General features: G+C 45.5%; 1 protein-coding gene across 1 annotated transcript in view; it reads left to right on the top strand.

Annotated features, from left to right (window-relative positions):
- Positions 1-15525, top strand: part of LOC129387994 (transmembrane protein 45B-like) — a 28137-nt gene extending 12612 nt beyond the window's left edge. The window contains exon 2 of the mRNA XM_055077919.2: positions 13470-15525. Coding sequence (XP_054933894.1) covers positions 13522-14334 — 813 coding nt within the window. The 5' untranslated portion in view covers positions 13470-13521 and the 3' untranslated portion in view covers positions 14335-15525. The remainder of the gene's footprint in view (positions 1-13469) is intronic.
- Positions 15526-15887: the final 362 nt, after the last annotated feature.

Raw genomic sequence — 15887 nt, 5'->3', positions numbered from 1 at the left:
GGTGGCGCCGGAGGAGATTTAGGGTAGCCAAATACAGCTTCGCTGTAAAATGCCACATAAATTCTGCGAATCGTCTATTAATGCGTAGAGAGAGAGAGAGAAACGTTTATTAAACGAAATAGTGTCCCGAGCGAGGTTGGGTATCACCATAAGGTAGGAAGGCTCCTTAGTCCAGGAACCCTCTGGCTTCGACTGCCCTCTTGGCCCTGGCGAGGAGTTGTCGTTGGTCTTCCAGGTCCCCGTAAACATTTTTTTTTTTGGCTCCGGAAGAAGCGCTGAGTAGACTAACATGAGCTAGCAACGCAAATACGCGAAAGCGAAGTAACAGCCGAGACAATGAATGATCAAGCGTTAATAAAATAAAAAAAAAATCTCAGAATTTCTGCAGAATCCTTTCTACTGCTTTCTACGTGCGTGTTTGAGCTGCGGCATTTCATATGAACATTCTCGAAGTCAGGTCATGATTCTTTCGTCACCCCTTTTTTTGCATTTATATTCGCTGCGCCGCATGGAACATTGTTTAGTTGAAGATCAGCGCCTCGTCGTTCGTGTTTCTCCCTGTTTTTGCCGACCTTTGCTCTGTTATACATTTTAAGTGCACCAACCACAGCCAGCGTCAACGCCATAGTTTATGAGTAAGTCTGCTTATCTTTTCCCATTTTATTAATTCGGTAATAAACCTTCCAGAATCTACCGATTTCCTTCGTGGTCAACGTAAGGGATCGCAAAATTTACCAACTTTAAAGAAATCAAATTTTTTCGGCTACTTCTAGAAAATAACCCGCCGTGGTTGCTTAGTGGCTATGGTGTTGGGCTGCTAAGCACGAGGTCGCGGGATCGAATCCCGGCCACAAGGCCGCATTTCGATGGGGGCGAAATGCGAGAAACACCCGTTACTTAGATTTAGGTGCACGCTAATGACCCCCAGGTGGTCCAAACTTCCGGAGTCCCCCACTGCGGCGTGCCTCATAATCAGAAAGTGGTTTTGGCACAAAAATCCCATAATTTTTTTTTAATTTCTGGAAAATCTACTACTTTTTCAATAGACAAGGGCTAAAGCGCGATCAACGTTTACAGCGCACTAGCAACGAGCAACTCTTCGGGTTTTTTTTGTTTTTATCTTTAGGCTGAAGCGAAATCTGAGGCAAGACTTCTGTTATACCAGATGTCATGTGCTGGCCTTTCTGGAACTTCATTGACGATTCGGACTGGGAATCTTTCTACGTTTATTTTTACTTCGCGATTCCCCGTGTGGATATTTTGCAAGCCGCGCGCAGCGCGAGGAATATTTGAAGGTCATTGTGTTGACGTTCCTGCTTAGCAGATGGCACAATCTAGAAATGTAACAGCAACAACTGCATGCGCGCCGGCAAAAAAAAAAAAAAAAACATCGTTTCAATTCACATTTTGCCAATATGAAGAAATGTACTGCTTTCAACCAATTTTGCAAGCACGAATGTGCAGCAATCCTTTTTTGAAACGCTTTTTAACTTCGAGCGTGACACGTCGTGGCAGGTTAGCGCCACCAGCTTTAGCTGGGAGAGCACTCCGTGCAAGGCTAGCGCGTTGTAGCTCATGCTAAGCACGATAGTACGTCTGGGAAAACGTGCAGTTCTGCCAATCAATGAAATGACGTTAAAGGACACAAAGCGATAAAAACAAGTCATTTTCGTATGTCGCAACTAATTCGTCGTGGGTTAAACCTTTAATTGACCGCATCGCGATAATGGCGGAATGAAAAAAAAAAAAAAAACGTTCGCGTGCCATGCTTCGAGTGCGCCGTTAAAGACAATGAAATGGCCAAAAAAGGAATCTCGGAGCCCCGCCTCTACTGCGTTTCTTGTAGCCTTTGTGTTGATTTGGGACCGATCCAGTCTTTTGGTACGGTCGGTCGGTTTGCAACCACTCGGTCAGTCGGTCAGTCGATCGATCAATCAATCAATCAATCAATCAATCAATCAATCAATCAATCAATCAATCAATCTGTTAGTACGTCACATTGGAAAGACTGTAATTCATACCGCTGTCAAAAATGGAGCAACCCTTAGTGACTTGCTTCGAAGTCTTCCCATGCTACGGCTCGCACATGCCAAACTTCTTGCATCCAGCGCGATTAAAAGGAAAAGAATAATTCTGGGATTTTACGTACGAAGACCTTGATCTGATTACGAGGCACACCATTAAGGGGGGGACTCCGGATTTATTCTGACCACCTGGGACTCTCTTTACCATGACCCGCACACGAGCGTTCAAGCCTTTCGACCCCCCCCCCCCCCCCCCTCCATCGAAATGCGGCCGCCGCGGTCGGACTGTTGTCAGTTGTCCTCGGAACAGTGCATCTGTGGCAATGCTTCTCTTCAGAAGTTGCTGAGAACCAACCTCGGCAGGGGGACTTCGACGTAATTGTCTTCTATATCTACCACAGATTTATGCCTGTAGAATGAGCTAATTCTGTCGATCGGGGCGCAAATTTTCATAGAACTTATGACACGTCGCACAAGGTCTTTTCGAAAATCGGAATATACATCTACAGGAACCACTCGATTCGCCATGACTTTATGACGAAAAGGTTTATGACCACGCTGTGACCTGCTTTTGCAGGTCCAGCTGGCTTACAGTGTGCAGCCTCTCCGTCCCCGAAAAGCCAGGGTATGTCTAGTTCAAAACGAATTAACGCGCTACGCAGGTGCGATTTAAGGACAAATCAGGCACTGCCTGCAAAGTTTGTTTCAAATTCTCATTGCCATTTCTATTCCACCACTGTCACAATTTTTTCCCGAGAAGTCACTTGGTTGAATCGGGTGAAGCAATTCACTTGGTGACTTTACAAATCTGATATGCTTGGTCTTCTTTCCGCCCCACGTACATTTTCATGAAATTTCTTGAGCTGGAACTTTAATTACGCTCCATTACACTTGAGCGGACGTGTAGAGCAAGCGCTTCATTTTTTTCTTCAATTAGGTTTTCATTGTTGCAAAAGGGCTTCAAGCCTACTAGATGTTTCGAAGGCGAAGTTTGCCGTTGTCGAATTAAACGCAAACAGGACAATTCCCATTACGAGAAGACGCGAACGCGCAGGCGCAAGAACGTGCATGGAAATACAAGAATCGAATCAATGAATTTTCTTTAGAGCTGCAACTAATCTTTCATTATGCAGATGAGTTTGTCCCGGGTAAAGTTATACACCAACAGGTAACACCTTACCACATCGAGCACACTGTCTTTTATTTTGCTGCCATGACTTGAACTTTCCTGTGCAGCATCCCATTCACCATCGAGGATTTTTGTCAACTGAAAATGTGGCTGCAATGTGGTTTACCCATGCATGACTTTACATTTTATAAGATTCTGCTGTCCATTACCTGCTTACTGCGTTGAACAATTTTCGCAATCTTGGCCGATGTGGAGTCACGCGTGCATGACAGCACATAAGGAAAAAAACGGCCGTGGCTTAGCTTGGTGAAGCCTGGTGATTGCGAAGCAATAGTGTCCGTAGCGCCCCTGGTGAGAGGAGCGGGAGTTAGGCCGCCGTTGGTGGCTACCACCTCGCCTCGCGACGGCGTGAGATGGGGCCCCGTTTTTACACAGCTGGTGTGACGTCACACCGACCGTAGCGCCCCTGGTGAGAGCAGCGGGAGTTAGGCCGCCGTTGGTGGCTACCGCCTCGCCTCGCGACGGCGTGAGATGGGGCCCCGTTTTTACACAGCTGGTATGACGTCACTCTAGGTCACGTGGTGTGACGTCACGCAGCGAGGTCACGCTAAAGGTCAATGGTGCCTACCACCGCCTCGCCACGGAACGGGCTGAAGTGCGACCTAAAGTAGTAGTGCTTCGCAATAAAAAAAGAAGCAGCAGACCTCGAACCTGAATCCTTAAAAGGTCCGGTCCTGAGTCTTCTAGGACCCACCCGTACAAAAAAATTATTGAGAAGGCATTGAAATATTGTTTGTCAAAGTTGAGTTTTTTATTGACGAATTATTGAGTTTGTTGGAGAATTGTTGGGCTGATTGTTGAGTGGTCTTGAATATTGGCCACTGAAATTTAATTGAAACACCATTGGGTACCTCAATGTTGAATAATTGTTAAGTTACCATTGAAAGTCCAGTGTGCTTAGACGGCTCGTTGTGTTCGTTTTGTTTAATGGTTATTGAGTTACCATTGATTCGGCGTTTAACTGACGTTATGGTAGTTCTGTTGACCTGTTGTTGAGTTATTGCCACAGTACTGAAAAGCACATTGTGACACAGTTGAGATGGCATTGAGATTTCAGAAGTCGCCATTGAAATATGATTGACGTTTCGTTGGGCTAGTGGATTTTCATTCATATATTGAAATTGCTTTGCTGTTCACACTTGCATGCCCCGGTGCCTGCTCATAACTTTCCCAAACACAAACAAAATCAAAGGAGAGACTGATCAACTTGAAGTACCTTTATTCACACTAAAAATGCGTGCACGTGAAACATTATTAGTACATAAGGCAGCACTACATCAAACCTGGAGACACAGGCTAGTACCTACAGCACTCTAGCAGTGTAACTACATCTGAAAAAACCTATACATATGAATTCAATCAAAACGATCATTGTGGTCTTCACTTTCGACTTCAGCTTATGACTAGAAGGCAAAGCGACTCAAAAGGCGGGGCTTAAGCATACCCTTGTAACAACAAACTTCGAACACATGAACACTTGAAGCTGCTTGCATGTGATACACAAAAAACATCTGAATATGTTACATTAAAATGTTTCGCACACTAACACATCACAGGAAGAGCCACGGCTGACTGTGAGAAGGCAAAATAACAGACTTGAAACAAATGACTTCACGTAAATATATACAAGCTTTAGCATACGTCTTTCACCGTGATTAAATTTTATTGAAGTACCAAAGTAGACTTGCCTGAGCTTTGTCTTCGAGATATATATATATATATTTTCATGTTGCCCAATTATTTTATAAAATACCATCACTCAACTTGGCTATTATTTGACGAGACATCATTTAGAAAGTTGTCGGGCATGGTGGACACCTGAATAATGTTTCTGACAAGCCAGGATTGCTTTCTTTAGAAATAAAATTGTAAAACTTTTGTGTAATGAATGCAGCTTATCTCCCTGGCAGAAGTCAAGAACAAACAGTACACCAATTGATTATGTTAATTTGGGGTACAGAAAAGTTTGTTGGTGGCATTTACTCAATTTAGTGAGCTAATTTTCAGGTAATTTTTCTGGACTTGCACAAAGCTAATTAGAGCACTTCTTGGGGCATTTTTCCCTATACCCAGCAACTAAGTGGTACCTCAGTCAATAGAGAGATAAGGCAAGGCTAGAACCTTGAACGATAAGAGAAACAAAAATTATTTAGCACAGAAAATTGGTAGTAACACACGGCTAACACAATTCCAAACAGCCAAATAAATGGTCTGGTCACCTGCACTTTCAGTATCAAGTACCCCAGAAACAGTCATAAAGGATGAGAAAAGGTTCCGATGACTCGACAGCCAGATTGGTGAGGCAATGAAAAACGCTAATAAATGCATATACGCAACACCAATTACCTCAATTTCGCAGGTAAAATATAGCACCAGAATTTTGCTGCATAACATACATAAAGGTTATATAAAAATTGGGACAAAGCAGCAACTGAAAGACAGAGGGAGCTACAGCACTCATGTTGAAAAAAATTACAAGGAAAGTGATATATATGCATATTTAAGCTCACAATTTTCGCTCCAACATATAGAAGAAGAACGCATGCACTTAGAGCACAAAAAAAGGTTCATGTACCTGGAGAATGCAGCACAGTACAAAGAAGCGTCATGAGAATCGAAAAGTAGATCTTACTACGAATGCTTGCAAACTACAATCAGGCATGTGCCATGTCATGCCTTGAATGAATGAAATTTATAAATCTTACACACAAAGGAAGTTACCATCACTCTTATTGGCTTCCTCAGGGGACTCCTTGAAGTTGAACTAGAAAAATGTACATCAGTTAAAAACAGAGAAGATAAGACCCTACAGCGTTCTTCCTGAAATAAACAGCGCAAATATTTCATGCATCAATTCTATGGACACTTCGCCGATTCGGTGTACATTTATATTTGACAACCACCCAAACAGAGACGATAAGGATGAATTAAGGTAGGAACACACATGAACGCCGACTCAACTAGGAAGTTTATTCGTGAAGACAAAGATTTTAAACACATTGGCCAACTTCACAAAGAAAAAGCCATGGATGCGCAGCAGAAACAGCCCGGCAGGACAAGAAAGCACCGAAAGACAAGTCCTGTAGAACAAACATGTGCGTCAAAAACAAAAAAAAAAACGCATGAAAACTGAAAGGTTTGGCCTGTAAGTGATATTAACGTGAAATACTGCAGCAACTCTTTCCCACTAAGGGTCACAGAAATCTTGCTTATGAATTTTTCTTCGTGATCAATAAATAATCCTTCCATAAGTACTCTTGTGTTCTGGTCTTTGTGATGAAACAACCGTTCTTTCTGCTCTATACCTCAACATCAGAGGAGTTCCAGAAGCAATATTTATTGATCACAAACGAAACAAATGCATAACCAAGTTATCTGTTGCCCTTAGTGGGAAAAAGTTGCAGTTCTCAAAGGAGTATTTCTCGTTGGGTAGTATCACTTATCGGACAAATCTTTCGCTTTTCCGATAGTTCTCGTTTTTCACGCACGTTTATTCGACATGACATGGCTTTTTCATATTTTTTTCTTGTCGCACGTGACTGTTTCTGCCACGCACGCACAAATTTTTACCTTTGTCAAGTTGACCAGTGTGTTTAATATCTCTGTCATCAAAAGTAAACTTTTAGTAGAGCTTGCGCTCGTGTGTGCTCCTACCTATTTCGTCGTCCGTCGTCCGCCTCTGTTCGTGCTGCTGTTTCCAGTACGCACGTATCACTTGGTTAGGCTGGTAAACATTCTCACAAACAAAAGTAAATGCCTCCCCTCAAAAGGTAGCCCATCCTTCACTACTAAACGCCAGAGCAAATCGAAAGTAAGCCTTCACAGCGTCCATGCGGCAGCTAGTACACCACAGAGCAGCACAAAAAATAGTTGAAAATCCCACTTGATGGAGAGTGGCAACAGAGGTGCGAGCTTGCTAGTGAATCAGCCACATATCAACGGGTATCTCTTGCGCGACACCAAGGTGCTTTTGGCGTAGAACACTTTAGCGCCTGGGAATTTGCTGCATGCGTAACCTGTGAGAAGGGAATGTGGACAGAAAATGAGATTACGCGGATTAAGAATCTGCCACACACTGCACATAACTACGCACGAAATAGAAGTACACACTATACTGGCAAGTAAAAATTTGCGACTCTTTACGAGTGCCGTCCAGAAAAGGAAGAAATGGGTTGCTACGGTAAATGTTAGCTAAAACACGCACAGCGATGTTTCACAGCGGGGAAAAATATTCCCGGCTCTCTCGCAGAACCAAAGACCACGCGACAGTGCATAGCCGATACCAAGCAGATATCGAATCTGGGTAGAAGTCCAGCAGAAGGAGAATGACCTAAAGATACGCCGAGAGCGATGCGAGCTTGAGCGTGCCTGTACGAGAGAGAACATGTACCGCTTCTTTGAAGCTAGCTAGCCGCTCCGGCGTGGCTCCGATCATCCCGCGCGATTTGTGTGCAGAACGTCGCGTACACACCCTTGCGCGTTTTGCGCGGTAGAGTCCGCGCAGTGAGCTAGCTTCATGCACGCGTCATTCTTCACCGCGCAAACGGTGCTCGAGTGCGACGCTTAGCTCGAGGCGACAACGCGCCGATTGGCGCTCCTTTCGCTTCTGGAAGCAACGCACATTCGGATCGGTCCAACTCAAAGAGGCAGCAGAGTACGGTGGCATGTTTCGGTTATCGCCTATTAAAATTGTGCAGTACGCCTTCAACGGCAACCCGCCGCGCTAGATAAAGATGCTTACTGCGGTAGTTTTGGCGGTGATAGGCGATGAGGTGAGCCCGTCGGCGGCTGTGTCCTTTGCCGACGTCGTCACCACACCTCTGTACATTTGCGCTGTGTATCCGTGTACAGTCCCCGCGCGGAAGCTGTGACTAATCGGTTTGCCGTTCTCCGCAAATCCCAAAGAGGCGAAATATATTTCGCGGTGCGCCGCATCATTAGCCGCAACCTAAATCGTGGCGCGCTTAACCGCTACCGCACAAAAAGTGATCACACTAACCGTATGGTATACGATGAGCCACTACGGAAAAAAAAAAATAATTCTGCTGTTCCACGTGCCAAACCAACGATCTGATTATGAGGCACGTCGTAGTTGGGGACTCCGTATTAATTTTGACTTCCTCGAAATATTTACGTGCATACAATGCACAATGCACGAGCGTTTTTGCATTCCGCTCCTTTGGAATGCGGCCGCTGCCGGGATCGTATCCACGACCTCGAGCCCCAAATTGCCACGGCGGCCGCCATAGTTACGAAATGCGTAAGCGTGAAGTGCAACACTGCCTTCCGGTACGAGTGTGGTAGAAGCGTAGCACAGCTGCACACCTGCTGCACAATTATTTGTCGCGGTTCTCCTAAGCTCGTAGTGCCCGCCTAAATACCTTGAAAGGCCTCTCACGTATCGTGCGCCTCTCACGTATCGGAACGCGATAACAAGCGCTTACACGGCCCACGTGAGCCCCCATGAAAGATGACGTGGCCACTGTACAAAATTATCACTGCGCAGACAAGCTGATCCTTATGTTCCAATTGTGTTCTCTCATACAAATTACGGAAACGTTATTAGACAGGAACAAATGAAGCAATGCAATTTTACGCGCGTGGGGCGCCGCTGCCTCATCGCCTACCATTGTTTCAAACGATAGTGACTGCGGCATGGAGCGTTAGTATCGCTCGCTTTCGCTCCGGGGCATACGGTTTGCTTGAAGAAAGTGAACAGTGTGCTTAACATCTAACGCTCGTCAATTTCAAAATAGAAAAAAAGGCTACGTGCCCAAGAAAACGATTACTTACCTATCTTCAGAAGTGCGGCTGCGACTGTTTCGGGGTGCCTTCTCTCCAACAGGGATCATGACCTCTGCCGCGCAACTCATCAAAACAACCAGGCTCGCACATCAGTAGAAGACTAGTAGCTGGGTGAGCCAACCACTTCAACGGATAAACGTCCCACTTATCGTCGTTAAAGCATTTCACTAAATTGTGCGTCATGAAGTCCTAAAAGAAAAAAAATACTTTCATCAAAAAACACGAGGCGTGGACCACCACACAACCATACACAACTGCAACCGAATAACTGAGTCCGAAAGCCGTTCACAGCTTCACTATCGTATTCAGTTATAAAAACCTTTCAAACACAAAATAACGGCACTTAAAAACCACTAATTAATTAGCAATACTATTTCATCAACTAACCTCCATAAATTTTTAAGAACGACTTAATTTGTAGCGTAAACGATCAATACTACGACCAAAAAATGCGACTACGAAACTAGCGGTTACCGTGTGTACTATTGTAAAAGTGTGCGCAAAACTAAGCACAGTTGCACCCGCTTGCGCGCACACATACACGCCTGAACGCTACCTTGACGTTTGTCGCGCTACCTAGAAATAAAGATTACTACTAGTTTTGCTATTTTTACAAAAGTAACGCTACTAGAATAGTTTATGGCATCTTTGCAGATGACGAGGTGACAAGTAAGGTATGATAAGAGCCCGTTACCTGTATCTCTTTCATTTCCCTTTGGTGTTCTTAACTGAACATATGAGACCTGCAGGCACAGAACACCTATACAAACTTAGAGAAGGGAAACTGTACCTTCCACAGTGCTACGGAAATAAGCGTAGCGGTGGCGTCGTGAACTAAAGTATGCGACCACAGGTGGCGCTGTACAACAGGAAACGGAAACGGGGTTTTGCACACGCTTTACCAGGTGTTCTGTGGCTTTACTGGGTTTCTAGCTGCTGCGCCTCGATCGTGCTCCCGCCAGTTTAGTTGCTGTGTGGCAAACGTAGCGCCTACATATATATGTAGGCGCTACGTTTGCCACACAGCAACCAAACTGGCGGGAGCACGATCGAGGCGCAGCAGAATACATGTAGCGCAGAGTCATATCGAGTTAAGGCACACTCTGCACTGACTTTTAAGGGCATCCCGAGCGGTTTTTCGTTTATTACGCCGCCGTTACCCCGAGTTGTGCCGCCGCGCTACAGCTGTTGCATTTCGTGTAGGGCTACTGACAGAATGCGGTTTCCAGGTGGCACGATGGCCTCGACTGGAATAAACGCACACGACACCAAAGATTGAGTAAGCCTGAAAATATTTTATTTGCATTTTACAAGTACAACAAAAAGCACACGTCTACGCATCCACACAAACGCGGTTACATAGTCAAGAACATAGTCAAGAAATGGCTCATTAATAAGGGTAGCACAAACGCACAAGAAAGAAGACCTAAGCTACAAAACGTACGGTCGGCTGCTAAGTATAATAATTTCCCTGTCACCGCGTGTCACTTTTATACAGCATCTTTACAGCACTACCAGGCCGGGTAGTTTGGCGGAAAGAACGCAACAGCTTACGGCCGTCAGCTGCCTCTTCCTTACGGGTGTCATAATTATCCTAATCTCCGCATCAACGTCGTGCAAGTCCGCATACAGGCATCTGTATCTGAACCATATGTGCCAGCTTAATACATGTGTAGTGAAATTATGATAACCACTGCGTCTTGTCAAACATATTGGTTTTGCAAATGCGCATTACAGCTGACGGAACGACATACTGTAAGTGAAGCACAAGAGAACAAGGACAAAAAGAGGATACAACACTTGAAGAAATGAAGAATTAGTAGGCGTACAGCAAACAAGCGATGACAGAGAACACACAATGATGCATCGGGTGTTCTGTGACATCGGTTTGCGTACTTACGGTGTTATGGAGATCAACGGCATAAAAACGTACCTTCAAGCGTACTCCCTCAACCTCCGCCGCATTCATTATGATAATCAACGCCTAAACAAAATGAGGCACTATGTTTTGCCAAGAGTAGACCTCTTTATAGCAAGTCTATGTAATGACTCGCAGACGAAACCAGCATGCTTTCGAAAATGTTTTACCGCCGTAGTATTCGAACGCCAACGGCCAGGAAACACATCGATACCAATGGGCTGTCGGCGGTTAATCAAGTAGAAAAACCTTGACGCTATGATTAAAAAGCAGCTTCAACAATCAAATTTAAAAAAATCAACTGCCTATTTGCCTGAGGTAACAAAACATCCTTAGACACCTCGATTGTTTATGTCAATGGTTTGTGTAAAGTAAAAAATTCAGCATGTTCAGCGCCTCTAGCAGAAAAAGCACAAATTAAAGTAGTCGACCAAATTACAGTAGCTCCACTTGCGCGCTTACGCTGAAACACGCCTTGATTGATTTTTCGCCCTCTGTGGCCATTTGTTGAACTTGAGAGTGTGCGGGGCCTGCTGCAGGCTTGGGACATGAAAAGACGACAGTTCGGCGAGGCTCAAATCGCGTGCTTCTTGCAAGGCGAGAGAAAGGAGCAGCCGCAAATACAGCGATTAGCTGTGATACTGTTGCGGCTGTTGCTGAAGCCGAAGCTCTTTGAAGTCAATGGTTATAGCGGCTGCGCGCTGCGATCTCAAAGCGCGTTCGTTCTTTGATCTAGTAACACGGACATTGGATAAAAAACTATATTTGCTTTACGGACAGAGGGTACGTCGCAGGAAATTCGAAGACCTCACTCGTGTATGTTTGTAGCGTGTGCGCGCTTGCATCCTACGGTTCCCACAGCGCGTCCGATGCTCGAAGGAAGCGTCGGCACCTGTCTTATCGCCGGCCGCGCTGCCGCCTTGTCTACTTTTGGGGAACTCCACATGCGCGTAGTCACCGTGTTTGCAAGTGAATTTCGCATTCTTCTGCTCCCCGAAACGTGCTCATTTCGGATCATACCAATCGTTATGTCATCTAGTGTGTGTTAAAACGACGATGGCATTTGCACACAGGCAAAGAAATAAAATCGTTATGAACTTGGGCGGTCATGAATCTAGCCTAACGTTGCAGTTTTTACGTAGCGAAAATGGCTACGAAAGTGGGGCGGTCCCGGAGATAGGCGCTTCAAAGTGCCAGCTGTAGCGAAAGCACCAGGTAGTGGCACGCGGCGCACGCGCCAAGCGTTTCAGAGCTTACTGGCTTTCGAATGAGAGGAGTATGCGCGCGCTCGTGGCCTATTGGTTAGAGTACCGGGCTCGACGGCCGACGTTCGATTCCACCCCATCGGTCACACATTATTTTCCTTTAATGAAAGCGAGGCGAAAGAAGAACCTACCTGCCGCAAAGTGACAGGAATGAGGTTGGAACACATCGCAATATATGTTTGGAATGCCTTCATATGCGAGTCCTAATTATTGTATACTGGACTCAACTGCTACACAACAAAAAACAACTAGAAAAATCAATACAAATTACCCAATAAATTGTTCATTGAGAACACTCAACGGTGATATTGTTGTGCAAGGGTTGAGTGAACTCAATTGCTTTTGAAAATTTGTTGAAGTCCGTTGTTTCAACTATCGCCCAACAATATAGCAATGGTTAATCAACAGTCATTTTTGTACGGGCACGGTGCATACTTGTGCTGGAAGTTTTACAAAACTTTGTGTTCATGAGAAACCTGTCATATCATCTTTCTTTAACGGCACTGATTTTTAGCGCTTTAGCCTCCCGTGGCAGAGCAGACCATGTTCCACAAGAAAGATTGAGCTACTGAGTGTTTTCCCTAATTACACTAATTCACCCCTTCCTGAACTAATTACGTTTTTATTTAGCCACTTTAGAGCGCCTTTCCCAATTGCGAAGTTAATTCTTAACAGATAAGCTAATAATATTTCCTAAGCGGAAATTATGTGCTTCGCATTGGTTTGGAGAAGTTATGTGCCCAAATTTTTGCAAGAAGCATTGATGTTTGATTACCACTTATCAGCTCTGTCGAAAATGGGGCAAATGCGACGTGGTAAATCGATGCATTGTGCCACAGGTTTTGAAGACGTATGTCGTATTTCTAGAAATTGGCGCTAAGGAAAGAATTTGCGCTAATAAAGTACTGCTTCATAATCTGCTAGGTTTCGATTCCGCAATAGAAACATGTACTCTGAAGTCAATTACAACAATGATAATTAGCAATTTTTTATTTAGCCTACAGCGCTTTGTAGTTGGTCTCGCAAGCGTTGTTCTCCTCAGGCTAGTACAGCTGATATACAGGAGACCTTTCAGAGCCGGTTTTCATTAAAATAGGTTCTATATAGTATATTGATCTTTAGATTTTACGTTTCTGTAACTACCCGCTTCGTGGCCTTTCTGCTGTGGTTCGCAGAGGCGCCATAGTATAGTCGAGCATCATCATCACCTAATTTACGGACGGCCGTAAACATACTAATCGTTCTTATTATGATTTCACTTATCGCAGGCCAAGTGCAAAGTAGGAGTGCCTCGAACGTCACTGTCCAGCGGTCGGGACCATGGGAACCTTATTAGGCCACGCCTTGCCCGGAACCTTCCTGTTCATTATAGGAAGTTGGTGGGCCTTTTTTGCTTGGCGCAACTACGTACGCAGCAGGGCGCAAAAGCAGCACTACGTCTGCCGTTGCTCGTACCCGATACCCTGTCTATCTCAGCGCTTCAGCTTCGAAGGCATTGCCAAGATTGTCACCTGCTCTGTGGGTATTGCCTACGAGGTGGCCGTGGGCATGCAGGGCGGCTACTTCGTTAATATGGCCTACGCTCAGCACATCTCCATTTACCTTTTCTATCTGCTCAGCGGTGTCGTCGACGTCATGACCAACGTCCGCTTCCCTTTCCCGCCGTACACCGACTACGCGGTGCTCCTGCTGGCTGTCACCGTCGAGGGCCTGCTGTTCCACTTCCACCTGCATGGAAGAGACCAACTTGACGTTCTGGTCCACACGCTCCTGGTCTACATCACTGCGGCCGAAGCGGCCTGCATCCTCGTCGAGATGTGTCGACCCCGAAGCGTGCTAGCATCCCTGGGTCGCGCGTGCTTTTGCCTGTTGCAGGCAACGTGGTTCTGGCAGATCGGATTCATCCTTTACAGCCCGCTACCCGAATACCCGCCATGGGATGTGCATAGCCACTCGAACATGATGCTGGCCGCCAGCGTGTTCACCTGGCACATCGTGGCTGTGCTGGCGTACCTCGGCGCTTTGGGCGCCGTGGCTTGGGCCGTAAACCGAACGTGCGGCAGGTGCTGCAAAGATGCCTCCGCGGTGCTTCAAGACGACGATGACCTCTGCCAAGCCCTTGTTAAAGAGTAGCCGATGAAGTTTGCCGGCCGGGAGCTGTCCGCGGGTCACGGCGCGCCGAAGCTCAGCCACAGGGTTAATTCTCCGCATGGCTGTCAGTGGCTGGTTTCGAGCAGACGCTCTTTCGACGCTAGCGCCAAGGTCCCCTTCAGTTACGGCCCTAACAGCAGGGTGACGCAGAAGCAAAATGGCGGCACACACGATTGTTTACGTTGTCATGGCAACAGGAACAGCAGCCGCCCAATGCCTCCTCTCCCAAACGTTTTTCGTTTCTTTTTGTTTTTGTTTTTATTATGCCGACCCGCTCCGCTACCTTTCCCCCATGCCGCGCTCGCCGCTTACTTTCTTTTTTGCTTTTACCTGTGCGCGGCGCGTTGTGTTTTCTTTTTTCTCAATGGCGCGCGCTGCGCCGCGCATTGGCATTGCTAGCGAACTGGCGCGTGGTGCGCCTTGGTCTATGCGTTGGCACGCACGCAGCCTTGCCCATGCTTATGTTATGCCAACATGTACCGGGACATAAAAAAAGATTCCACTTCCAACACAACAGATCTTTGGCCTCGCTTTATTGACTTCGTTTCCGAAAACATTTTTCTTATAACGTGGTGTGATACACGCTCAAAAAATGAGCAAAAGTGAAAGGTGCATGCCATATACAAGAGTACTAAACACAAAAGTTCACAGGCGGTGAAATAACAAAAAAGAAAGCGCTAGAAAACACGAAGGCCGTTTCATGTACACACACGTATAAAAAAAACACAAGATTTTTATATAATGCTCTCAAGACCGAAATGTAGACGAGCTTCTGATATATGCACTAAAAGATTGCACAAAACTGGACGACGTGTATGACATAGTCATGACAACTATAGAAAGGGAAAACTAGCTGGTAAGGGCAAAAACAATGACACGCAAAATAGCTAAAAAGTTGAACAAAATGCTAACATTATTTGATTGACAGACATAGCAAAAAAGAGCTCACTTATATACCTGCACGAAACTATATGAAATGCGTGACGGGTTCATTACTACTGAGCAAAATGAAAAAGACGTGGCAGAACAAAAATCACATCGTACTAAAAACTGAAATACACATTATCACATTATTTTGCACTTGGCCACAACTTGAGTAATGGTGGCAAGGGGGAACAGAAGGCAGTCGGCTTTTGTAGCAGCCCATAGAAAACATATGCAGAAAGGCCTATTCCTCAATCAAAGACCAGGTAAAATAAGCCAACAAAACGACTTTTCTTTCGCCCCGAATGCTATGCTTAGCAGTAAAATTGCGTCACTTGAGTCGTACCTGCTGGGCACTCCTTTGTATAATAAACAGGAGCTGCAAAAATATGCATGTAGGACACTTGCAATGATCATGCTTTCCAGAACAAAAAACAGCATATCATGCCTACACATGAAGGTTGTTCGCGCGGTTTTCCCATCGGCGATTGCTGAGCTAATACACAAACACGAACAGTAATTTTTCAGCTGTAAGTACGTTTGCAGAACGTGACACACAGAAAAAGCACTGAGGGCGGAATGGAAAGCTGGTCAAGTTACTCAAGTTGCAG

The sequence above is a fragment of the Dermacentor andersoni genome, chromosome 10, assembly GCF_023375885.2.
Source record: "Dermacentor andersoni chromosome 10, qqDerAnde1_hic_scaffold, whole genome shotgun sequence".
NCBI lineage: Eukaryota > Metazoa > Arthropoda > Arachnida > Ixodida > Ixodidae > Dermacentor > Dermacentor andersoni.
This window is presented reverse-complemented; position numbering and strand designations above follow the sequence as displayed.